Below are 27,171 nucleotides of genomic sequence, written 5' to 3' on the forward strand. Positions count from 1 at the left end.
TTTTGCGGATTTAATATTTATTACACGATGTCATTCCTTCACCGTGGAAGTCAATCGTGAACATTTCTTAAGTACGTATTTCATTAGAAAAATTGGTACCTGCCTGAGATTCCAACACCGGTGCATTGCTACACACGAATGCACCGGACGTCTTATCCTTTAGGCCACGACGACTTTAAGCTCCCTAAAGCTCTATCACCAGATAGAAATAAAAAGGTTGACGATTGCTGTATTCTATGTAGTATAATACCCAGATATCGCTGCTGCCTACATCTCTCTCTCAGTCGTCTTTACTATATCCACGATATAGGATGGCGCAATTTTAGGTCGACACACCCATGCCAAATATAAAAAGTACCTAAATATTTAAGTGTATAAGTTCGTGTGTTTTTATTATTCTCAGATTTATTACATTACATTTAAAACCATTCAAATTTTATCAGTATCATTAAGTACTATTTAGTCTTATAGTTGTGAATTTATATCTGAAAATTATTCAACATTTTGTTACTGAATATTCGAAAGTTTACCGCTTGTGGTTTCTATGTAGATACTTCATTATCGAGCTAAATTATTTCAACAAAATGGTACACGGAAAATGAACTCGTATGAAGAGGCCGATTTCAATAAATCGCTTTTTGTTAGGCAAACACTACGAAATAAACCGAAAATGTTTGGAATAGTTGAAGTCCTTTTCACCTATACGGTTCGGCTTCTATGTGCTTGGCGTTAAGCCAAATCACAGAATTTCTCTGAACTTCGGATTATTCACATATTTACATTATGTTGAACGTCGATCTTATGGATTATTTGATATTCTGCATCTTCGTTTTTCAAGTGTTTGGTTATAGATTCTATTAATGTACCACCGGCTCCTAGTTCGATTTCTTGGAATTAATATTTTTGTTCATTTTAGTTTTACTGGTGACATATATTATTATGAGTTAGTGCAATGTTAATAACTATAATGTTAAGTTACGTCGAATAAATATATTTTATAGTTTCTTTACCCACCTCTACGATGTCTAATATATGTAGCAATGATTGAAAGTAGTAATTTCGAAGATATGCAAATGTGTTTAGTTTGATAATTTTCCAGTTATAGTGCAACTAATAGATACAGTTAAATTTTAGAATGAAAAAAGATTTCAACCAAAAAGACCTTAAAAAAAACACCACTTGAAGTCCTATATTCTATATAAAGACTAAAATATAGTGTTGATTGAACAGTAATCAATACTTAAATGGACTTATAATGTTCCGATGGAAGTAATCATTTTCGCATTAAACATTATTTGTCTGTAGACGTTTCAACAATTCGTCCAATGAGCCACTTAGCATATTTTATCCCTTTTTATCACAATGCATAAGTACGGCTGGCATTCTTTTTCAATGACAAAAATCCGCGGGTTGAATAGCAAAGCAGTGAATCTCACTTTTTCAAGAGGCAAGGGTCGTTTCGTTTATCGATCTCGTATCGCGCACGAAGCCGGAATCACAATGAAGCTTACGATGAAATTTCTGTGAGATGTACGAGTGTATTTCTGAGGTTCGGTTGCCTTTTTCTGGGGACATTTAGATTGTTTTGATTCGAATTCGTGTTTTTCTTTTTGATGTGAAACATCTATAGCCGCACGTAAAACCGATTTCTGGCGTGGCGACGGATGCCGTGGCGACGCGTCGCCATGCGCAATCGACTGTGCGATTCTCTCCCACTCGATCCGGCGTTAAGCCATCTCTCTCGCTACACTGAGCTCGGATACCTATAGTGTATACTCCGTAGTGTATACAGTGTTGCTTACTACAGTACACATAACCTGCGTTTTATTTGAAAGCAAATAATTTTTTCGTAATATTTTATTTTATCATTATGACATATTTAGTTCCTATCACAATCTGTTCTTTTCTGCATATTACTTTTACAAAATAATGTCGATATTTCACATCTGCCAGGCGTCCCGTGACGGCTCACATTTTTTTTAACTCAATCGACCGTCTTCTGTGTTCCCATAATCGCTTACTTTAAATTGGTTGACCCGAAAATGCTTTGGTAAAGTCATCACACCTACATTCCAGATTAAGTTGGCTCTCGTGATGAACCTGTATATTGTATTTTACCAAACGGTTTTAACTGAATGTAATGTATTGACTTTGAAACTTAAAACGATGTATCAGCAAACAATTGTACTTTTTTGTGGATGTGAAAAGGCTGCCTGTACTGTTTAGTGGTCGGATGTCTTTTTGTAAGCTTGCACGGGTAGGACCCGCAATCCTTCCTATGAAGCAGCCATGTGCTAGAATTCGAAGGGTAGGATAACCGTTAAACTATAATACTGAGACTCCAACAAGAGATTACGTTGTGATGTCCTTAGTTAATTCCTTTACCTAGAGTAGAGTAGATGTGAGCTTGTTTATATACCTAAGTTTTTTTTTGTTTTTTTTTTTTATTGCTTAGATGGGTGGACGAGCTCACAGCCCACCTGGTGCTAAGTGGTTTCTGGAGCCCATAGACATCTACAACGTAAATGCGCCACCCACCTTGAGATATAAGTTCTAATGTCTCAAGTATAGTTACAACGGCTGCCCCACCCTTCAAACTGAAACGCATTACTGCTTCACGGCAGAAATAGGCAGGGTGGTGGTACATACTCGAGCAGACTCATAAAAGGTCTTACCACCAGTAATTACGCATATTATAATTTGCCGGGCTTGATTTTTATCACACGATGTTAATTCTTCACCGTGGAAGTCAATCGCGAACATTTCGCACGCTTAGTATTAAAGGGACCTAATTCCTAAGAAGTCTAAAATGAGTTAGATATACTTGCAAGACTTTTACAACGCCATCTAGAACGTGACGCTAAGAAACTAATATAAAAGTAGTTCTATCTTACTTTTATAAACTTTCGGTCTCTTTCACACTCGTGTCCTTGATCACGTCTTTTGAAATAACACAGACATATTTAGTGTTCGATCAACCGTTACGATTGAAACATTTCGGCGGTTATTTTAAAAGTGTCTTGTTAGTGTTTAGGTCAGTTTCATAGTATTATTTAAGGTAAGTTTTATGCATATTTTTTGTAATATTTTGACTTTCTAAGCAATGAGACTTTTTAATAGTAAAATTGTTTTGTAGTTATACAGGTTAATCAGTTTTAAGTCCATTTAAAACTAAAAAACGATAATGTTTCTTGATCACATTCGTGATTAAGTCAGTTCGTAAGTAAAAATTAAGTCAAAAATATTTGTATTGGCGTACAATTTAGTGTTAGATCTATTTATTACAAATATTGATAACTTGTCTAGAGTTACATATAGATAAGGGTCTGTACTTTATTAATAATAATGCATATTTTTATTCACGGAATTTGCGATGTAGCTGTGTTCAGGATTGAGTCTTATTATAACTAATAATTACTAAACATTTATTCTTTGCTTTTGCACTTATCAGAGTTTTCTTTTAGGATGTCATCGCGATCAAGAAAAATTCTTGATTTAATTCAGACTGAAGATAATAAAGGTCCTCATCAAAATCTTGACAACCAGGTAAGTAATTATTGAATTGAAGGCACTTTATTTCGCCTATGTTTACCTATATTAATCACCTAAAATATAATTATTTATCATTTACAGGCAGATACTTCATCTAATGAGCTGTTAAAACCTGGTGATACTATTAAAAGTCAGAGTATTGAAGTTCAGGTACGTTCTTTACTTTACTTTTACTTTCTATTTATTGATGTAATATTATATATTTTTAGCGTTGTATGTAAATAATAGGAAATTACGTTATCTTTATTTATATGAATCTAAAGTGTATGTGTGTGTAATAATAATTTAGTAACCTTTCCTAATTACTTACAGATATTATGTGATGTTAAAAATAAACCTGAAAATCAACAATATATGGATGTATCAGAATATTTTGAAGCTACTAAAGGCCGTAAAAAGACACCTATAGATTATCGCGTTTCACCTGTTAATCCTGATGAAAGCGATGCAGATTTAAGCGATGGTGATCCTTCTTTTCAAATACAAAACGAGAAACGGGGTAATGTTTTATTTACATCTATTTATCGTTCGAGTTCTAGTAGTAGTTCTTCTTCTACCTCAAGATCAAGTTCTTCATCATCTAATAGCTCTAGCGATGAGTCTGCGGAAGAACATAATGCTCATAACAAGGAAAATACTAAATCAGGACCATCAATACAACTTGATAAAAGAACAAGTGACATAATGCAAGATACTATAATGCATGATTCAATTTCGGCAGCAAATAAAGCAGCTGTTGCAGTTTTTACTAAAGGTAGAAAACGCACTAGACAACCGGAAAATTGGAAACAAACGAAATCTAAGATTTTGAGAAATTCAGGTCAATCATATATTAATAGCAAAAATACAATAACTAAAGCTCGTCAACTCAAACCACCATGTAATGATACATGCAGATTGCGATGTTTTACCAAGATTAATACTGTTCAAAGGCAAAATATTTTTGATACATATTGGGGAATTGGGGATATTCATAATCAGCGATCTTTTATTTTGTCATGTTTAACTAATATTGAACCCAAATATAAATATACCAATGCTTTGGTCCCAAGAAATTGTAACAAAGCTTTCCATTTTACTGTTAACGGTAATCCAATCCGGGTTTGTAAAGTTTTTTTTCTTAATACTTTGGATATATCTGATCGTGTGGTTCGTACGGTTAGAAGTAAAACTGACGAACATGGAGTTTTGAAGACTGATTTTAGAGGAATGACTTGTAACCGTAAATCAGATGAGGTATTAATTTCTGACATCAAAGAATTTATTAACTCGATTCCAAGAACAGATTCCCATTATACACGCCAATCATCGACCCGTGAATACATAGATGGTAGTAAAACGATAGTCGATCTTTTTAGAGATTTTGAAGAGGTACAAAAACAAAAAAATAAGTCTGCTGGAAAATATTGCACATTTTATAAAATATTTACCACCCAATTTAATATATCATTCTTCCGACCACGTAAAGACCAATGCGACCTATGCCTGCAATATCAAAATTCATCCGTTGAGGAGAAGCTTCTGATACAAGAACTATATAATTGCCATTTGGAAGAAAAAACCCTCAGTCGACAAGCAAAATATAACGATCGACGTAAAATCGACAATAATAATAAAGTAATTTTATTTGATCTTCAAGCAGTTCTTCAAACACCTAAAGGGGATACTTCAGCATTCTACTATAAAAGTAAACTCAATAGCTATAATTTTACTGTTACTTCTTTAAACAAAAAAGTAGAAGGAAAAATTCAGGATTCATATAACAGTGTGCATTGTTATTTTTGGTCCGAAACAGACGCAAAAAGAGGTGCCAATGAGATAGGGTCATGTTTATTAAATTATTTTGAATATCTTTGTAGTGAAAGCAGAGCTACAGCTACTAATGATGAAGGCCTTGATCTTATACTGTATTCGGATAATTGTGGAGGGCAGAACAAGAATAAGTTTATCGTTACGGTATATCTTTACGCAGTGACACATTTGAATATAAAATCTATTACACATAAATACCTAATAAAGGGCCATACACAAAATGAGGCCGACAATGTACACAGCCTTATAGAGAAGGAAATCAAAAAGAATTTGAAATCGGGACCAATATATTCTCCCCATCAATATGTATCGATCATTAAAAATGCACGAAAAAAAGGTTGCAGGTTTATAGTTAATGAGTGTTCTTTTAATAACTTTTATGATTTTAAAAATCTACAAGAATGTTGGGGGTATAATTTTAGTAGAACCAAAGATGGGAAAACTGTTGTATGGAATGACATAAAAATGATTAAGGTAACAAAGGATACCCCGTTTTCTTTTTTTATTAAAGAATCATACAAACAGCAGAATTTTTCTGAAGTATATGTCCGGAACAGGCGAACTAAAATGTTGCCTTTAAACCAATTAACACTAGTTAAGGCTTACACAGGCAAACAAGAGTTGAGCGAGAATAAAAAACAAGATTTACGCGAGTTAATTACTAAGAATTTGATACCTAATTTTTATTCTGATTTTTATGATTCCATTCTGTAATGTTAGCTGCCAAGAAACTGATTTAATTTTTTATAATTTTAAATTATATAAATTTAATTTATAAGAAAAAAGGATTAGAAAAGGTTTGTGAAACCTTTGTGTTGAAAAAGCTGTTGGAACTGATTCAAACCAAAGCAGCCCAATCAAGTTTAATGTGAGACTGATTAAATTATGTCTTAGAATTTAATTACTTATAGTTTGCTAGTTAATTAGATAATTATTGGTATCAAATTAAAAAGTTCTGTGAAACTATTAATTATGTTAGTAAATAAACATAACCAGATTCTATTAATTAGTTTTACAATGAAAGTGTATTTTTTAAGTTCTAGTAACATAAGTGCAACAACGTTAATAATTTTCGGAGTTTTAATACAAATTTGTCTTTATTGTTGATTTTAGTTTCCATTAAAAGAGACCAAACTGAGAAAAAATGTTATTATTTTTAGTAATAGTTTGACTTATACCTAGAAAAGCCAGTCGCTTTGTATGTGTGTTTAAAATTAAAATGACTTAAAACAAACGAAGCTGTTATACTTTTTAACGAATAACCTTTCATTTAATATTAAAAAGACCTAAAACTACATTTACAATTTTAACAGCCAGTAATATACAAAATAAATAATATATAATAAAAATTTAAACTACGTTTAAATCCTAATCTCATATACTTTGATAAACGCAAAAGTTAAACTGTACAATTATCATATTGCAACATTTATAGCTAGATAAACAGCCCGAGCTCTAATTGCAAATTGTTTTAAGCGATTTGCCAAAAAAGTGATTTTTTGAATTCAGTCACTTTAATACTAAGCGTGCGATTTGTTGAGAACGTATTTCATTAGAAAAATTGGTACCCGCCTGAGATTCGAACACCGGTGCATCGCTCAACACGAATACACCGAACGTCTTATCCTTTAGGCCACGACGTCTTGATAACAGGTAACAACATATTTGACAAATAAACATTTTACACAACTTCAATAATTACATTATAATCAAAGTTCAAACAATGGTTCCGCTTTCAAGTTAAATTATAGGACATTATGGAATCAAAGTCTTCTTAACTTCAAACGAATCAAATCGTCAAATTGTCATACAAGAGAATTGATGGGTAAAGTTATCTTGACGATCGACGTTAACGATTACGCTTCTAAAGTTTATCTAATAAATCGTTGCAGTTTGGCGATCCAGTTGCCTTGCTCTGACGTTTGTGTCGGCTTTAATAATATTATAATTGCTAAACGGCCGTCCGGTGTAGTGGTAAGTGACATGGTCACTACACAAGGGGGCCGCGGGTTCGAATCCCGCCAAGGGAAGATATTTGTATGATAAATATAAATGTATTTTCCAGGGTTATGGATGTATATTAAATATATGTATGTGTATAATGAAAATCTTACACTTATTTCCGTTATCTGGTACCTGTAACACAAGTTCTTTACGAACTTATCACGGGATCAGTTAACGAGGAGTGATTGTTCTAAAAAAAAAAAGTGCTATCAGAACGAAGAATGCCAATACGTAATGCTTATATGTAGTAATTAAGCTTCAGATAGCATCGCTACTGTTTAAAAAACAAACGTTCTCCTTTTTTACCTCTTTTAATCTTCAGTTGAATGAAGAATAAATTGAGGCAGGATCTCTTTTTGTTTTTTTCTGTTTCTTTTGCGATAAATGGAATGCTGTTCACGCGAAACAATTTTTACTCCGATTACAATTTTATTTTTACAACTGAGCATAATTTAATACACTTTTATGTATCGCCTTGACATTTCGAAGTCTTAATTCGAAACGTATCGGGTTTTTTAAGCTATTGCATAGGTTTCATCGCGGGCCTCGAGCGCGCCGACCGAGTCATGAAATTCCGTAACGAAAAAAACCTAACACCCCTCACTCCGCCTACCATGTAGCTCGCGTTCAACACATTCACACGTTGCGCTTTTGTAGTGTTTGTGAATAAGCGCGTGGCGTGACGTCACATTGCATGCGCATCATGAAAAGTCTGCCCATCTCTCTCTCGCGCGGTCTAGCTTATGAGTGTGAAAGGGACAGTTAAGGTTTTGCTTTTATTAATGTTTAATATAGCGTGGTCTTGTTTTATTATTGTTTTAATACTAAATTATTATTGTCTAATTATAATTGGATAAGTTGATAAAAAATGCTATGCAATAGCTTTACCGCGGCAGTTCCCGAGTGCCACACGTTTTTTTTTTTGGTATTTTGTTTTCATTTTAAGTTTAGCTTGTGGAAGACATCATGAATATACCATTAATGCTGCGCCTCAGGCCACGCTTCTACAATTTGTTCCAATTCTGAAGTTTAAACAAACTTCGTAAAGGAAACTTTGCATGATTCCCGTGATTAAATCGATTTCAGATTGCCGGTGAGCGAAATTCCGAAACTGTCGATTCGTCGTTAGAACCGAACCGGATCGAAAAGTTTGAGCACGTAAAATTTTAAATTCTGACTTTATTTGGTCTGGCGCTAAAATTTATTCTGGATCCTTCCGAGCTGAAGCAAAAACGTTTCTCTGTAAGTTGAAATCGATATGCGCATATACAAAATGCTATATAAATTAATAAAAAGCATTTTTGGAACGAAGTTCCTTATGGGCCAATGCCAACGGAGGGGTACCCTAACCGGGAAAAAACGTCCGTAGCGTAATATTTGTTTTAGTAATGCCCACAGTGTACGACTTTTTTTTTTATTGCTTAGATGTGTGGACGAGCTCACAGCCCACCTGGTGTTAAGTGGTTACTGGAGCCCATAGACATCTACAGCGTAAATGCGCCACACACCTTGAGATATAAGTTCTAAGATCTCAGTATAGTTACAACGGCTGCCCCACCCTTCAAACCGAAACGCATTATTGCTTCACGGCAGAAATAGGTGGGGCGGTGGTACCTACCCGTGCGGACTCACAAGAGATCCTACCACCAGTAAAAACTTACTTAACTTTGTAATAACGTACAAAAAATAACATATTTTTTTATCATTCATTGACCACGATCTCAGAGCGTTGGTTTACGCAATACACTAACTCTTATGCAAACAACCGTGAATGAAGTGTACCACAATAAGTCGACCGAACCGAACGACCGTAGGTTGTTGCGAAACCTCCAGTTTTATTTTCTTTAGACCTCGAATAGAACTTAAAATTAATATTTTTATAATAAAGAACTTTGTTCCTATCCGGTGTCCCACTACACCACACATTTTTTTATTATTATTTTAATTTGAAGTTAATAAACAAAAAAAATGCGTGATTACCTATCTGCCGATATACTCGTGAGACTGTTCTGGCTTCACCATACTTGTGGGTGAGCTCACGGTCCCAGCCTGAGATAATTTGCTTACATCTGTCCCAGCAAGACCAGTGCCTCCCTGAACCTACCACCGGATCGCAACCCACTGAGAAGACCCGGCGAGAAACTCAGTGAGTTTATTCTTTAAGATTAATGTAATGTAGAATAAAGCAAAACACTAAGTAAATTCTCTTTGATATCAGAAACGAATTTATAAAATGACAAGCGGCCCGCTCCGGCTCCGCTCGGGTCTTTAACAAAAATTTCAACGATATCCGACGTTGTTTTATTTTTTAAAAATAAAATAACACTTATTGCGGCATAACTATAATAGTTAGACACATGCTGTCGCGACATCTTTTGTATATAAAAATGTGTTCTACAAAGTCGTACTAGATTATTTTATTCTATCATCAATAGTTTTCGCAAGGCACGCGATGTAAAGAATATTTTTGGTATTTTTTTTCAACCTTGGGTTACATTATTGGAGTTTTAGTAAGGACCCCTAATTTTTTTCAAAAAAGATTATAACCTATGTCACTCGGGAATAGTGTAGCTTCCTAACAGTGAAAGAATTTTTCAAATCGGTTCAGTAATTTCGGAGCCTATTCAATACAAACAAACAAATATTTCCTCTTTATAATATTAGTATAGATTTAGAGTCAAATCAGTAAGCATCTTAAAACAGTGTTTTTTTTTTCGATTCGGAGGCATAATTAATAGGTACTACTGTAACAATTTGATGTCGGGATTTTAATTTTTTTTTTTCCATTGCTTCGAATAGTTTACAGTTTTCGTGGTCACGAACGCGAAACTGTAGTCCGCGACCACGTAAAACTACTTTTAATTAAGTACATTAAAATTTACTTACTCATTTCACTTCAAAAGTCTTCTTGAGTGTACTCTATCAACTAAAATATAAAGTGAAAATTGACGAGTCTGCAAAACTTTAACAGGATTACTAGGTATTGTTTCTAGACTTGTAATAGCGCTGGCTGTTATTACTGCTTTTATTCACCTACATCAAACATTTTATTTGCCAATAAACATTTGTTAGCTCTGCGTGTCTAAGTAATGAAAAAACTAAGTTCGACGACTTTTTACTGCATTAGATCTCGTTAGGATCGTATTTGGGATCGAAACTAAGAAAACATTTACTCTGAAGTTCGCTGTTTTTTTCATCTTATCGAACCACAAGTATTTTTTTCATTTTTAATGTGCAGATAGCGAAACAAGTGTGCTAGCTTGTAAAAGTAAATCCAAAAATAAATCTGATTCTCTTGATTCCGCAGCGAATAAAAATATTACGTTCTTTTAATATTAAATTCATTTTCATGACGTAAGAAGGAAGCGCAATGTACTTTTCAAATAATTACCTTTTATAAAAGAGAGTTGTCAATGCCGATGTCGGATGCGGTCTCATCAATGGACAATGGATACGCATGACATTCGACATTGCAGAAGTCACAGTAATGGCTGAATTTTCCAAAATACATCAGTGTGTTTTATAAAAAAATAGTATAAAACAAAGTCGCTTTCTCTGTCTCTATATCTGTCTGTCCCTATGTATGCTTAAATCTTTAAAACTACGCAACGGATTTCGATGCGGTTTTTTTAATAGATAGAGTGATTGAAGAGGAAGGTTTATATGTATAATAACATCCATTAAATAGTGGAGAAATCAATAATAAATTACAGTTTCCGAAGCGAAGCGAGGGCGGGTCGCTAGTAAAAAATAAATATTTATTGTACAAACATTGTTCACGGCACAATGTTCTGTAGTGTTCTATATTTAATCATCACGTCTGTAGTACATTCCAATTCAGTTATCGGTTGCTAGCGCCCTCGGGGAATCCAGGCGGTTCAGAACTCTAGACTTCTATACTGACTTTCAGAACGAACTTATCGTACTGAAGCATGAACTGCGAAAGAATTTACAAATTCTACATCAGTAACCACGGTATATCGGCTTCTTTTAGATCAAAAATTTATAAATCTTTCTAAGGATATTTTCCATTTAAGAGTCCTTGTAAGGGATAATATGAAGCAGATTTATTTGTAGTAGACGACGTCCAATTTTCTTAAAACATTAGACAATAATCAGCCCAGAGCCTAGTTGGAGGTCATTATTACCAAATTCTTTTGACATACAATCTCCTCTTAACGTTTATTTAACTGTTGTGTATAATATTCTTTTAGTTCACATTTTTACTAAGGAGACTAAGCCAGGTAATACTACTACAGGACTAAAGAAAAGGACATTTCCATAATTTACAAAGGATGTTTGCAGAAACAACACGGGCTGAAGTAAAATTTCCTAATCTCGTTTCTTTTTATACGGGACTAAGTTGACTGCGACATTAGTTTGCGGAATAAGATTCCTTCGTTCAAAACTGGTAATATTTTCAAGCGATAAATTTTAAATGTTCATATTTTATGTGTACTTTCCCCTGGGTTTGTAGGGCGGGGCGCGCATTGAATTCGTTCCATCTGCGGCTTGCTAGTAATATGGATACGGTTGCATTGTTTTTTTTTGCTTTTCGTTTTATTTATGAAAATTTAAGTTTAAGTAGAGAAATTAGCTCGAAATATATTGTTATAACGACTTCTTCTAGTGGCATGACAGAATACTTATTGGGGCATAACTATAATAGTTAGACATAACTGTCGCGATACTTTTTGTAAGTAATAATGTGTTCTACTAAACGGTAGTACATTAATTTATTCTATCATCAATAGTTTTCGCAGGGCAGGCTATGTAAAGAATATTTTAGGTACTTTTTTTACACATTTGGTTACATTATTGGAGTTTTAGTAAAAATTCCTAATTTTTTTCAAAAAATATTATAGCTTATGTCACTCGGGAATAGTGTAGCTTCTAAACAGTGAAAGAATTTTTTAAATCAGTTCAGTAGTTTCGGAGTCTTTTCAATACAAGCAAACAAACCAATCTTTCCTCTTTATAATATTATAGTATAGAAGTATAGATGGCCTTTTTTTTCAGTGCCGGGAGCCGAATCACGTATGATGCACGAGACACCGCGATTCCAGATGGTGTGTGGGTTTCCATTTAAGGAACTTACGAACCTACTTCGGTTACTGGAGAGGTTTGAAGGGTAGGGCAGCCGTTGTAACTACAGTAGAATTTATTTACAACGACTTCGCTTATAACGACTAACCGCTTTTAACGACGATAATGATTACTCAAGTTAGGTTTCATAGTTAGGTACTGAAAAAATATAACCGTTTAGTGCGACTCCGTTTTAAGCGACCAACTGCTTATAGCGACCTTTAATTATGAATATTATGATGATACGTCCGGTTAAAACGACGCACAATGTTTTGTTTACATAACCTACCAATACCTCGGCGCCCCAACTTCACCCCGCCCCCTTTATTGGCGCGTGAATCACAGTTAGTGCTTGTTACTTGTTATGACAAGTTCTTAAAGCTCGACAAAATGAGTTCTATGAAACGAAATTGTTTTACAATTGAAGAAAAAACGTGCACTATTACACCGAGTAGAAGCCGGTGAATCAAAGGCAACCCTCGCAAAAGAGTTTGGCGTATCTCATTCTTCAATATCAACAATAAAGAAGAATAAAGATAAGATCGAGCCGCTGTTTAACGCCAATGTTTTAAAATACAAACGTGTAAGGACTTCTACTCATGAGCTGGTGGATAAGGCATTGTTACAGTGGTTCAAGCTTCAGCACGACTAGGGAATACCCGTGAATGTACCTCTGCTACAAGAGAAAGCAATTTTTCGCTATACAGTTAGACATGCAAAATTTTACATGCTCCATGAGTTGGATAAACATATCTTCTTAACATATTTACTTAAGAAATAATCCTGCCGTTTTGTACGTCATCCGGTTAGTACGACATAGTTTCGCCGGTCCCTTGAAGGTCGTTATATCCGGATTCTACTGTATACTTGAGACCTTAGAACCTATATCTCAAGGTGGGTGGCGCATTTACGTCGTAGATATCTATGGGCTCCAATAACCACTTAACACCAGGTGGGCTGTGAGCTCGTCTACCCATCTAAGTAATAAAAAAAAATCAACGTACGATTTTGCAATAATTCAAAAACAATACCGTAAATCTACGACAAATAACATTCAAAAGCCGCCTCAGCCAATAAAATAACGTTTAAATATTTTTATATCAACAACAAATATTTGTACGAAACATTAACAACAGTCCATCCTAAGGACGTAAAATACATTTGTCAGCAATAATGGCCATAATCGTATGAAACGTACGAACGAACGCGGGCACGCAGCACTGGATTTGTAGCGCTATTTGTTTAACGTCAGCTTAAAGCGTGACGAACGATTATGACTCTTATTGCCCATTGACCGTAAATATTTATGAAAAAAACTGTGGATAAATAAATTAAATGCATGACCGTGTTTATGGTTTTGACGGGCGGTAAATGGAGTGCAAATAAACACGTTAAGTAAATAAAGCACAAACAATAGAAAGCGAAATATACTCTTTGGTAAAATCATATTCGGCATTTGAAGCATTGTGAAAAGAAGCTACAAATATTTTTTTTTGCAAAGAGCTCATTGATTACCTTCGATCAATAATAATAGTATTATTGATCGAAGTTGTTGATTACAGTATAAATCATTTTTTTTTATAGCAGCATATAGAGCTAGCATATAGAGGCAAACGAGCGAGACGGGTCACCTGATGGCAAGTGATTCACCGCCGCCCACGGTCACCAGCGACGCCAGTGCGTTGCCTACCCTTCAGGTAAGAATATGCTCTTTTATTGAATAACCCAATGTCGTAGTTGTTGGGGAAGACCGCTGATGGCAACGAATTCCAGAGATTTACTGTGCGTGGCAGAAAACTGTTAAATTAAATCTATTTCTAGCACTTCATTTCTGCAACAAAATAATATTAATTTTAACGAAGCATAAAATGAAACACTATAGTTTCGTTTTAATTACATATTAAAAAACGCTTAAAATCTTCTTTTTCTCCACCTCATTCCATTAGGTGTGGTCGTCACAGCTAATTTTTCTCTTCCATTCTGTTCTATCAGCCGTCATTTAACACTCACTCCTCTCTCCCTCTCTAATATCGTCATTCACACACTCCATCCATGTCTTCTTCGGTCGACCTCTTCCCCCTCTACCTTGCACTACCGTTTCCATACATCTCCTAGTCACGTGCATCTTCTCTCTACGCATTACATGTCCATACCACGCTAACCGTTCAAAATATATCCCAATTTACATTTAAAACAAAAAACAAATACAAAACTAAGAAGTAAGCATAGCTTCGAAATCATTAATTTCCGGCCAGACTACAGAAATATTATTTGATGTAGTACAGCTGTACAATAAGTTATCAAACTTTTATAATGAGAATGCAAAAAAATACATGAGTATAAAATAAATCAATAATATAGATAGAAAATAAAGACAAATTACATATAGTCACGCCAAACTAAGATTCCTTACACAATGGAAACTAGAGACTCATATGCAAATGTGTAAAGAAAAACCTCTTTAGTTTTAACCATATTTTTCGTAGACAAGTTCACTCATCTGTTATTCAATGAAAAGAAATAAATCAAGATTACATTATAAAATAATATTGTTTAAAATATCAATCTAAATGTTAAGGGCTTTAAGGTTGTTTGCGTTCGTGCAGACAACGCAGTTAGTCTTCATTGTCTGGAGTATTTGATATCATTATATATGCATAGAGACAGATCTGTACATATATTTATAAAACACTCGGATAAAGAGTAAATGAGCCTGTGGTGGTCCGTGAGGGGAGATACGGGGTTGTCCCGGCGTGTTCCAGAATATATCCCAAATTAAACACTCCACCAACAGTTAATAGTTTGTATTTTGGTAAGAAGCACAAGCACAGGAAAGCAGAAAGAAGAAGTGGATAATTAATTATAAGTTCAAAATGATAAAATATATTTACTGGCGGTAGAACGATTGTTTATAATATTATAGCAGTGTCACATGCGTCGCAAGCGAAAGCGTGGTGCGGACTGGCGGGCGGGAGGTGACGTGACCGGCCGTCGTACGAGTCGAGCTTTTTACGTTTTGTTTATGCACATTACACCGTACGATTTTTTTGCATGTCTGCCACTGTGTGGAGGACGCCACACCACTCCCCTCCAGAGACCGTCCTACGGGCGATAATACATGGGTAATCGTACTGTTCTTCCAGAACGTGTTTTCTTAACAGGTCCTTCATTGTCTGGTGTCTTCTTTTCAGGTATCTCCTTTTCAGCAGCCTTTTCGTCGTGATTCTTTTTCATCCGTGAACAAGGTGGAAATGACGTGTTTCTTCCAAGATCTGTGTTATCTGTGAGTATATATGCAGGTTTTATTCTTTCTATTGTTACGGAAACTGGTTTCCCTTTTATTAACAGCTTGAATACCTTATCATTTCTTTCCAGTATTTCGTGAGGTCCGGTGTAAGCTGGTTGGAGGGCCCCCTTCAAGGCGTCTTCTCTTAGATAAACATGGGTTGTTGTAGCGAGATCCTTAAAAACAAATGTTGTTTTCTTGCAGTGCCTAGATGCGGGTTGCGGTTGTATATCCTTTACTATCGATCGGAGTCTAGTCATAAAATCGGTAAGATCTTCCGTTTTGTTTTTGGATGAACGAAACAATTCCCCTGGTAATCGAAGCGTTTGTCCGTATACTAACTCATACGGACACGCTTGAATGTCTTCTTTATAGGTGTTTCGGATTCCGAGTAAGACAAGTGGTAGTGATTCTGTCCAATTTAATGTTGAGTGACATACTATAGCAGCCTTCAACTGCCTGTGAAATCTTTCAACCATGCCGTTGCATGCAGGATGATAAGCCGTCGTTCGTTTGTGCTCGAACCCGACCATTTCAGCCAAATTGTTAAATAGGACCGATTCGAATTGCCGTCCTCTGTCAGTGATAACGGCGGTAGGGCAACCAAAGCGTGCTATCCATTCAGATATCAGGGCTTTAGCTACGGTTTCGGCCGTTATGTCCATGATCGGTATGGCTTCTGGCCATCTTGTAAATCGATCAACGATGGTTAGGCAATACTTATAGCCGTTCGATATTGGCATTGGACCTATTAGGTCTATATGTATAGTGGTAAATCTGGCCCGTGGTAATTGAAATGTTCCAGGAGTTACGGTTACATGTCGGGTAATCTTGGAATGTTGACAGGAATGACATGACCTCGTCCATTCACGGCAATCTTTTCTCATACTGGGCCATACGTAGCGCTGGGCGACTAACTTTGCAGTTGCTGCAGCGCCAGGGTGGCTCAGTGAATGCAAGTTATTGAATACTTGACGTCGAAACGGTGCTGTGACGAATGGCCGTGGAAGTTGTTGGCTGTCATCGCAAACCAGCTGTGTTTTTGTTCCAGGTATAGTTAGCTTACGAAAGGTCAGTGACGTTGATTCCTCTTTTAGTAAACGTTTTAGCTCTGGATCGCTATCTTGTGATTTCGCTTACTGTATCAGGTCGATGGGTTGTGCTACTTCTTCAATTCTCGATAAAGTATCTGCCACGACATTTTCTTTCCCAGATATGTGACGTATATCTGTCGTAAACTGCGAAATATAGTCGAGGTGGCGGAACTGTCGAGGTGAGCACTTATCTTTCCTGGTAGCGAATGCGTAGCATATGGGCTTGTGATCCGTGTATACGGTAAAATGTCGAGCTTCTAGCATGTGTCTGAAATGTTGGATTCCCTCATAGATCGCAAGTAGCTCCCTGTCGTAAGGAGAGTATTTTACTTGTGATGGACTGAGTTTCCGTGAAAAAAACGCTAGAGGTTCCCAAGTATTATTCTTACATTGCTGAAGAGCAGCACCAATTGCGGTATCTGAAGCATCTGTGACGATTGCCATTTTCGCATCTGCGTCAGGGTGTGCCAGCAATGTAGCGCGGCATAGGCTGTTTTTACATTCTTCAAATGCGTATAATGCGTCACCAGCGATGTTTACAGGGTGAGAACCTTTTATTTTGTCGGTTAGTAACATGTGAAGTGGCGCTTGAATTTTAGCTGCGTCAGGTATGAACTTCCGGTAGAAATTTAGCATTCCCAGAAAGCGGCGTAGTTCTTTAGCAGTTTTTGGTACTGGGAATGCTCTGATTGCATCTACTTTTGTTTCCAAGGGCTTGATTCCGGCAGATGAAACCTTGTAGCCTAGGAAAGTAACTTCTGACGCTCCAAATACGCATTTCGATGTATTTATTACCATGCCATATTGTTTGAGCCTTTCAAATATTTGACGTAGGTGATTCCTGTGGGAAGATTCATCCCGGGAAAATATCAAAAAATCATCCAAAAAAGCGTAAGTGAAGTCCAAACCTCTTGTCATCTCGTCCACAAAGCGTTGGAACGTTTGGCCTGCGTTTCTGAGTCCGAAAGTCATATACGGAAACTCGTATAGACCAAACGGGGTTGTTATTGCGGTTTTTGCTATATCCTCGCTGTTTACTGGAATCTGGTTGTAGGCTTTTACCAGGTCTATAGTAGAGAATACCTGGCATCCGGAAATATTGTGGGTGAAATCGTGAATGTTGCGTATGGGGTAGCGATCAGGAATCGTTCTTGCATTCAACATCCTGTAATCACCGCATGGACGCCATCCGCTGTTTTTCTTCGGTGCTAAGTGGAGAGGTGATGACCATGGACTCTCTGATGGTCTAGCAGTTCCATTTTTCAGCATAGCTGCGAATTGTTCTTTGGCGATAAGCAGTTTATCCGGAGCTAAGCGGCGTGGAGCACATGAAATTGGAGGTCCCGGCGTAGTCCGTATATGGTGGACTGTGCCGTGATGGATGACACGGTCGGTCCCAGCAGGGCGCGTTATCTCAGGAAATTGACGCAGTAATTGATGGTAAGCTGTTTCGCCGATCAATGTCTTCACAGAAGAAATAGTGTTCGACGATAAAACTGCAGCTGCTGGTGTCGTCAATGTCGTAGTGCTGTCGATTAGGCGATGATTACGGCAATCGACGATGAGGCCGTAGAATGATAGAAAGTCGACTCCAATGATGGCTTTTGTGACGTCTGCCACGATGAAACGCCATTGGTAGGCACGACGGAGGCCCAAGTTCAACTCTAGGTGAGCGAAACCGTAGGTGGCTATGGCAGTTCCGTTTGCTGCGTAGAGTTTGTAGCTGGTGGGTGATCGCCGTTCGCGTAGAGCGGTGCGGGGGAAGACGCAAAGATCGCTGCCAGTATCAACTAAAAACTGCATCTTCGTTTTCCGATCAGAAACAAATAGGCGACCAGGTACATGTTGGCTATCGGACGTCGCCATTACCGACTGCCTTGGTAGTTTTCCGGCCGAAAATCACAAGGTTTTGTGCACCATTTCGCTTGATTGCCGAATTTATAGTGGTACCAACATGTCGGAAACTTTTTATAGCTAGACTGTGACCGTTTCGTTTTTCTATCTGGACTGTCTCTTCTAGTCCTAGATCTGGAGCGGTGTTTATGAGTCGTAAGTGCCTTCACTTGCCTTGAAAGTTCGTCGATCTGTTTGGCCATCGACGCGAGCGACGGTTCTGTAGCCTTTAGTGCTGATGTTGTGGCTATTTGAGGCGAGCATGGTATTATTTCGTGCACACTGTCGGCTAGGTCTGCTAAAGTCAGTAAATCCAGTCGTTTCTGAGATACAATGATCGGTTGAAGTGTAGTGGGCAAGCGGCTGGTCCAGATGGTTTTTATAAATTCTTCTGGAACCGTTGGTCCTGCGAGTTGCTGCAAATGTCGGAGAAATTGCGACGGTCGTCGGTCCCCAAGCTCCTCATGCATAAGTAGCTGCTTTACTTCCTTTTCTCGTGATGTAGATAGACGCTTGATCAGTTCGCTTTTCAATCGTTCGTATTTCCCGGTTTTTGGAGGTGAAACGATGATATCTTTCACTTCTGCGGCATATCTATGTTCTAGTGTTGAAGTGACATAATAAAATTTTGTATCGTCATCCTTAATACCGGACAGCACAAAATTGCCTTCTAGCTGTGAGAACCAAACGGCTGGTTCTTCGGCCCAAAATGGTGGTGGTCGCACTCCGATACGATAAATGTCGGTCGTGTCGGATGGTGTAAAAGTCTTCGATGATCCATTGTTTGACTTCGATCCGCCATCTTGATTGGCCATGACTAATGTAAATCGTCTTCTTACTGTTTTATGCTACTTATCTTCTTGTTGTCGGGGTCACCAGTGTGGTGGTCCGTGAGGGGAGATACGGGGTTGTCCCGGCGTGTTCCAGAATATATCCCAAATTAAACACTCCACCAACAGTTAATAGTTTGTATTTTGGTAAGAAGCACAAGCACAGGAAAGCAGAAAGAAGAAGTGGATAATTAATTATAAGTTCAAAATGATAAAATATATTTACTGGCGGTAGAACGATTGTTTATAATATTATAGCAGTGTCACATGCGTCGCAAGCGAAAGCGTGGTGCGGACTGGCGGGCGGGAGGTGACGTGACCGGCCGTCGTACGAGTCGAGCTTTTTACGTTTTGTTTATGCACATTACACCGTACGATTTTTTTGCATGTCTGCCACTGTGTGGAGGACGCCACAGAGCCTGTTATCACACCAAAGTTTGCTCTCAACGGCTAGTAGTCAAGGGCACTAAGTTAAGTCAGCGGAGTATAGCTATATTTCCTCACTTACGCTTTTTAAGTGTATTAAAACTCTGTCTTAGTGAAAACTAGCTGATATTGCTTCCTTTTTATTTTAAATTGTAATTTCTTTGTATATTATTTTTAATGAGCTCCATATTCTTCTGAAAAATAAATAATGTTGAAACCAATTATTTGAACTTTTCAACGGTATTCTTGCTCTTGCTGCTGATTACACAAAAGGATTGTTCTTTTTTTAAAGTTGGCCTTTCCCACTGCTCTGCAGTAATCTTACTTTAGGTTTACCATGTACCATTCGACTCTGAGGTGAACTGTCTTCCGCCCTACTTTTTAAGCACTCAAACGAGGCTTGATACGAGGTCTTCAGTAGACGATTTAGTAAGTGGTGGTGTCAGATTTCAGTATTAGCTTCAATTCCTAACTATTTAGATCTCTTTAGTTCCTAGCTCAAATACCAGTTAGGAATGCGGTTAACCCGCATAGACACTGTGTTTCCATGCATTCCTGTTTGATTGTATTGATGAATTGAGACATCGGTCTCATGTTTTAATTTTGGGAACGGCTTCCTTTAAGCCAAACGATACTAAGCTGCCTAAACACACTCGTAGTAAAAAAATTGTAGCAATGAGAAACTAATAACAAGGCATCTAGTGGCCGACGCCCGTAAACAGAATGTGTCTAAGAGAAACGACCTAACTCGCTCTCTCTCTCTCTCTTTCCAATGTCGAGTGGTTCGCGAGACGCTCTGTCTATTTTCTCACTTTTGCTCGTCCTAAATTGTATCTTTTCTCTCAAGCCATAACAAATCTGTGGCCAGTTAGATTTTACTGTCAAAGCGCCTAAAAAAATTTTTCTTCAAAAATACCACAAAACCACGATCACATAAAATCGTTCTTAACAAAAGAACGAACTTAATTCCCTAACTACAAAAAGATAACAGCATTAATGACAGACCGGAGTGGTCCCCGAAAACATTCCTTTTGATGTAAACTTTTCCTTTTGTTTTTCGTCACGGACAGATTTCCTCTCCATTAAACAAATTGTTTTAAAAAGTTACCGATTCACAAAGTTAGTGCTTGTATAATTAAGACCATTATTCATTGAGACGTTACAGTCATTTGTCTATTTCGAACGCTTGAAATGATTACAATGTGTTTTCGATGTGTTACAAGAGTTTTCTTTACGGGAAATTAAACTGAAAGGAAAATAATAATGGAATAAAACTGTATTATTTTTTTAATTATTTTTTTATTGCAGGTGGGTCGTATGTTAGTTTATCTAGAAGGGCAATAAAAAAATCTACCGCAAATAAGAAAGCGCTTGGCTTTTTATTTATTGCATAGATGGGTGGACGAGCTCACAGCCCCCCTGGTGTTAAGTGGTTACTGGAGCCCATAGACATTTACAACGTAAATGCGCCACCCACCTTATTATCTGAAAGTATTATCTGAAAGATTACCATTATAACCATAATTACCTATTTGCTATATTAATATTCATATCAGTGATAAGCAGCTACTGCTCTGTGCCTGGTAAAGTTGATGATGGTCTCAGAAAGATAAAGATATTTTGAAGTTCACTAATATCATTTGAAAAGGAAACAGGGATAATTCAATTATAGTGAAATTTGCAGTACTCTTAAAGCCGAGTGCTTTCTTGTTCTGCGGTAGATTTTTTATTGCCCTTCTAGATAGACTAGCATACGGCCCACCACGACGTCAGCAATACCAGGGGCACAGTCAAACCGCTGCCTACCATTGTAACTGAAATGAGATGTAATAAAATGGCTGACTGAAATAAAATATAAACAAACACATTCTGTAGTACATACAAAAGGGCTTATGTACATTGACTCTTTCAGTCGTTAATTGGAAAGGCAGTTGATGCACTCTTTTCCATACTGATTTCATTGAGGATTATTCAATTCCGTTCGACAGACAATAATTGTTTTATTTTTTTCATTGAAATATTTTTCATTCATTTTATTGGGTATATAAAGTGGATATGCTAGGTGAAACTATTTACAGGATTAACTATACCTTAATTGCAGCCTTGGCAATAAGGTCACGCGTGTCGCCTTTACTACATCTTGTAAGTTCGACGTTAATTGATTTAAATCCAATTTGTTACAAAAAACAGGGATTAAATTCTTAAATAAGTATTTCAAATACTAGTTGTGTATCAAATAAATAATGATTAAGAGGAAAGGTAGATAATTCTCTAATAATATATTTATCTATGGTAATAATTGTTATTTAAGCTATTCCGTAGAGTAGAATAATTTGTGCCTTAATTATTTCAGTGCTTATGGACGCAGGTATTAAATTTACGGTCTTTAACATAAATAATTTACAATAAACTGTCCATATTCTGAATGAATTTCCGTACATTGCTATACACTAATTAATTTTATGATTACTTACTAAATTCTTGACAATGTGAACCTGTTGAGAATGTAAATAATGATATGGAGTATTTCAGAATAAATAAACAATAAAAGACTTAATTGTGTTTTATGATATAATAAGAAAACCAACATTTAGAGGCCTTAATCTCTTTTAAAATTAATATTAAAAATTAAACAGTAAACAGTAAATAAATTATAAAAAAACCGAACAATCTTTTCACGGAATGCCAAAATCCACTCCTTGACACTGAATGATAGTGAAGAAAAATGCTTTTTAAAACTAAAGAGTTTTAAATAATAAAGGTTTTTCTTTACATGTATGGTACATATATTTAAATAATATCATACTTTTTGTCGTATTCCAATAACTTGCTAAAAGACAAAAATAAAAAAATAAAAACATTATTTCACATACTCAATTCGGTCTTTCGTAAAGAATAACCTGAGAAAAGTATCAGTGAAATTTATTGGGAGCACTTGAAGACGCATTAACGGCGTGTATCGTACCACGACACCCGAGCCCCAACACATCCGGTTACCCATTATATCCACTAATAAGACTTCGGGTCGAACATACCTCAATTTATAATAAATCGAACAAGCGTTATCGTTTCCTCGCACACAATGAAAATCCGACTTATCTTCCTTCACCGGGTCCAAAAGACCCAACACCCTCTGGCTATAACCCTGAGTGATGTCCAACGATTTGTTAGTTTCCGTCCTGGTCATTATGACCTCTTTTCAGTTTTTATTCTCACTTATGATGTTTCATTTTATTATTTTCTGTGCACTTTTGTGACCTACGTGTGCTACGCAATTTTTTTGTTTTTTCATTTTTCACTTCGTATTAATTTTTACTAGTGTTCCCCGAGTAGGTAGTCGAAATTCTACTATTATTAATTGAAATTATAAGTATGAACATTATTATAGTTCTATATTCAAAGACACTTGATTTCGCCAAGGCAACCCAATAGACTTATAATTTTTAAAGACAAACAATATTAATCTATTATCAATTTGACCACAGACTTTAACAATAAACAAAAAAAGATATGTGTGTGTGTGTTAAATACATGGTAGTGTGTGTAATGTTTTTTTATTGATTTAATGTATTTTTTATGCATAATTTTAAAAATATATTAGCATTCTGCACTCCTTCTTTATATTATTCTTTATAAGTGTGGGAAATTTCATACTCCTCCGTCCGCGCAGTTTTCGAAAAAAGGGCTACAAAGTTTTTGCTTTTATATTTGAGTTCTTTTGATATAAAATATACTGTTTATTTATTACTGAATATTTGAATTGTTAATTTTAATAGTAGTTGATATGATAATGATAATAGAATGATTGATGCAGTTCATTGGATATGTCTATCTTCTCACGTACAGATATTTTTATTATTAGTGTGAATTGGCAGACCAGCATCCGGCTCAACTGGTATTAAGCGGTTTTTGGCCACTACAAAGACTAAAATAGTTGAAGTCTCCATTGAATTTGAATAACGGTTTGAATAGCCTTCGTGCATGATTGATTGACTTCAGAAATTTGCGGGACAGATATTCTAGTTTTCAGAGCATGCTCTATTCGTCTGAAATTAGCGTAAGGTTAGGTACTAGTAAGGAAGTAGAGGATGATGGAAGAGTAGTAGTAGTCATATTCAGCACCGTTATTACTAGTTTTAAGATACTCCTGTAAAAAAACTCTCCACGAGACAGGCAGTACCTAGTGTGGAGAGTTTTTAGCAAATTGTTATGTGTTAATGTTTTCAAGGCTAATAAATAAATTATTATTATTATTATTATTATAGCTCGTACAGTAGTAGTATACAAAAAAAAGGAATCTTTTGATTCTTTCTTCTTCTTTGATTTGAATCTTTTGATTGAATACAATATACCTAACAGCCGTAAAATATAAAATTATAACCATGAGTTTATTATTTTTGTTTTTTTTAAATCTTTTTATTTATTGTTTAGATGGATGGACGAGCATACGGCCCACTGCTCTGTTAACTTGTTACTAAAGCCCTTAGACGTCTACAAAGTAAATGCCGCGACCAAACTGTATATAAAAACTATTCTCAGTAGCAATAATACTTCTCATTGTTTCGAAATGTTTTTCAAAGAGTACATACAGGAAGTGTACTTCACGTAAATCCGTTTAAGTCGTAAAGAAAATTGCACTATATATCAAGGTTTTAACGCCGCGTAAGACGCCCCCGTTTATCAACACAAGTCTTCTAATAATATCCTTTTACGAATGCTATTACGTGTTTATATTCATTTTGTATGAAACATCATAGCGAGAAATTTGTAGATTTCAAAACCACTTACTTTTAGAGTGTTTTCATCGGTTTTCACGTTTTGTAAAGATAATCAGAACTAGCTTTACGATTTAATCTAAATTCAAATACTCACTTGTGTCTTAATATCTTGTGTGAGCTTATTGAAGTAAAAAAAACCTAACTTTAATAGAATTGACTGTTAACGCAAAATAACTATACATAAATAGCGCGACGACACTAATCTACAATCCATGTTGGAACATTAGCTTCTTTGAACCTTGGCTAGGCTAATTAATATGTGTAGGACTAAAATGAATGAAATATCAAAAATAACGTATTGTATTTCTGTGAAAGCTTTTGAAAACAATGATTAATAAAACAGTATCATACTTTTGATTATCTTGTAATCTAAATAAAGCATCATGACTGACTTGAAACATATTTTTTTCGTAAACAAGCGTAGAGTACACAAAAATTTGAAGATTGTTTGTAAAATTCGTCAAATAATCTTATAGCGGCATCTCTAGTTTATACTTCCAAATATCTACACACGATGTCTCGACATTAATACGAATTTCCTTTAAAGGTCCTTGCATCGTTCCCTATTCAATTTGCGAGTGCAAAATTGGATTTGATCCTCAACACTATTCGTTGGGTAGTTTATCTCAATTTCGTTCCAGACAAACGAGAGTGCGATATTGATGAGCCAACGCTGAAATATGTACACGTAGGCATCATAAATACGGTACCTATGAGCTTGAGTCCGGTACATAGAAAATTGTTGTAGACAATTTATTTGAAAGTAAGTTTTTCTATACCTTACTTAACTTATTGTTTATATTAATGTTATGGATTTACACTGTGATATAAAAATCTACTCAGATCCGTTTCTAATAATATCAGAAAATAAATTCTGTTAAAATTTGCACATAAAAAAAAACACGATCAAGATGTAGGTCTGTTTTTCTGAGTCTTTCTGCGCGCTCATTTTTATAATCTTCATAGTTTATCTTTGATTGAAAAGAGTATTTTGAGAGATTTAAAACTAAAATAGTATTGTTTAAGTATTGTTTTTTTCATTAAATTACTGAATATTTATTGAAAACAAACAGATGTGAAACCATGGAATAGCATATCAAAAAAATAGTTTTCATATTATGAAGTCTATTGACTGATGTAACATACCTATACACGAGTGTAAGCATTATTACCACAAGATGTGGCATAAGGCTTACATTGGGGTAGTAGGAATGATATTTTGCACCAGGTCCTAGAAAACGTTGGCTATGAACAATATGAAAGCTGAATTGGCGAACATCTGAACCCGTCTTCAAGTTTCAAAAATCTATGTACACAATGCTCTTTGAAACTCAGGTATACATCAAAAGGAGCTAAAGAAAATTTTAACGGAAAAAACCCGTCTTCAACAGAATAAAATGAGAACCATGAATGTCATCGAAGTGATTATCGTTGTAACGTTCCAATTCCATACAAATTTGATTTAACTTTTACGCTATGGAGAACGTTAAAAAACTCGCATTAAGCACACTGCAGCACTGGTAACAGCCGTCCACGGGTGGGATAAAATTTCTAGCATCTGTAGCAGGAATTGTGCAATTTTTAAACAGTAATTTATTAAGTATTAACTTTTTAATTAAAATAATAGTAGCATGTTTTAATTTGTGGGATGCAAGCGCGATTGAATTTCGGTCAATGGGTGTACACTTAATTGGATAAACTACAGCGAGGGCGGTAATTGGATCATTCACTACCGTTAATGACGTGTTAAATGAATTGATTGTGATTTTCGTTCGGTTATATCTTGATCATTTGTATGGTTTTTCGTTTTTGTGGTGAGAGTATCTTAATTATAATCTATATTTATAGCACGTGATGGGTAGCACAAGGTTTACTTGGTGTTAGGTATAGCGGTAAATTTCATATAAAAGAATATGTATTTTTGTTATTATCGGAGACCCAATCAGGCACAGCCATCTGATCCCAAACTAGGATACCGTACCGGAATCAGATTAATATATTTGTTAGTATACGGTTAAATATATACATAAATAGGAATTAAACACCCAGACACAGCAAACAAGCTTACACAGCTCGTCACACGAATGTTTGCCCGAAGTGGGAGCGGACACACAACCCTCAATCCAGCAGTCAGGGGCGCAGTTAGCACTGCGTCACCAATTCAGTCATATTTCACACAACCTGAATCGCATTGACGACATTTTCAAATGAAGATTGCCTATATTGAATTTCTGATCGACACTTAGACTGTTAGTCTTAGCCGAGCAAAAACACACTTACAATGGTAGATCTTCTATCCCAAAACTTATCAAAGACCATTGACAACCCAATATAAAAATTCCTCGTAAAATGGACATAAATTCTATAAAAATATCTATTTTATTCTGTATTTATCAATTCGGCTGCCGCAA

General features: G+C 35.9%; 2 protein-coding genes across 2 annotated transcripts; one reads left to right on the top strand and one right to left on the bottom strand.

The window, feature by feature from the left end:
* Window positions 1–2,783: 2,783 nt before the first annotated feature.
* LOC119628357 (uncharacterized) lies at window positions 2,784–6,598 on the top strand. The gene is made up of 4 exons (XM_038013023.2): window positions 2,784–3,058; window positions 3,465–3,546; window positions 3,634–3,702; window positions 3,865–6,598. Exons 2-4 carry the CDS (start codon window positions 3,466–3,468, stop codon window positions 6,076–6,078), a joined length of 2,364 nt encoding a protein of 787 aa, XP_037868951.1. The 5' UTR covers window positions 2,784–3,058; window position 3,465; the 3' UTR covers window positions 6,079–6,598.
* A 12,100-nt stretch (window positions 6,599–18,698) lies between these two features.
* LOC119628924 (uncharacterized) lies at window positions 18,699–19,541 on the bottom strand. Its single transcript, XM_038013036.1, has one exon. It carries the CDS (start codon window positions 19,539–19,541, stop codon window positions 18,699–18,701), a length of 843 nt encoding a protein of 280 aa, XP_037868964.1.
* Window positions 19,542–27,171: the final 7,630 nt, after the last annotated feature.

Source organism: Bombyx mori, chromosome 9 (assembly GCF_030269925.1).
Source record: "Bombyx mori chromosome 9, ASM3026992v2".
Lineage (NCBI taxonomy): Eukaryota > Metazoa > Arthropoda > Insecta > Lepidoptera > Bombycidae > Bombyx > Bombyx mori.

Excerpts from the sequence above, each read along its gene's own strand:
- LOC119628924 (XM_038013036.1), bottom strand. The coding sequence starts at position 19,541 with ATGGCCAATCAAGATGGCGGATCGAAGTCAAACAATGGATCATCGAAG.
- LOC119628357 (XM_038013023.2), top strand. The coding sequence starts at position 3,466 with ATGTCATCGCGATCAAGAAAAATTCTTGATTTAATTCAGACTGAAGAT. Across the intron at positions 3,547-3,633 it reads ATCAAAATCTTGACAACCAG|GCAGATACTTCATCTAATGA; the intron begins GTAAGTAATTAT and ends TATCATTTACAG. Across the intron at positions 3,703-3,864 it reads GTCAGAGTATTGAAGTTCAG|ATATTATGTGATGTTAAAAA; the intron begins GTACGTTCTTTA and ends AATTACTTACAG.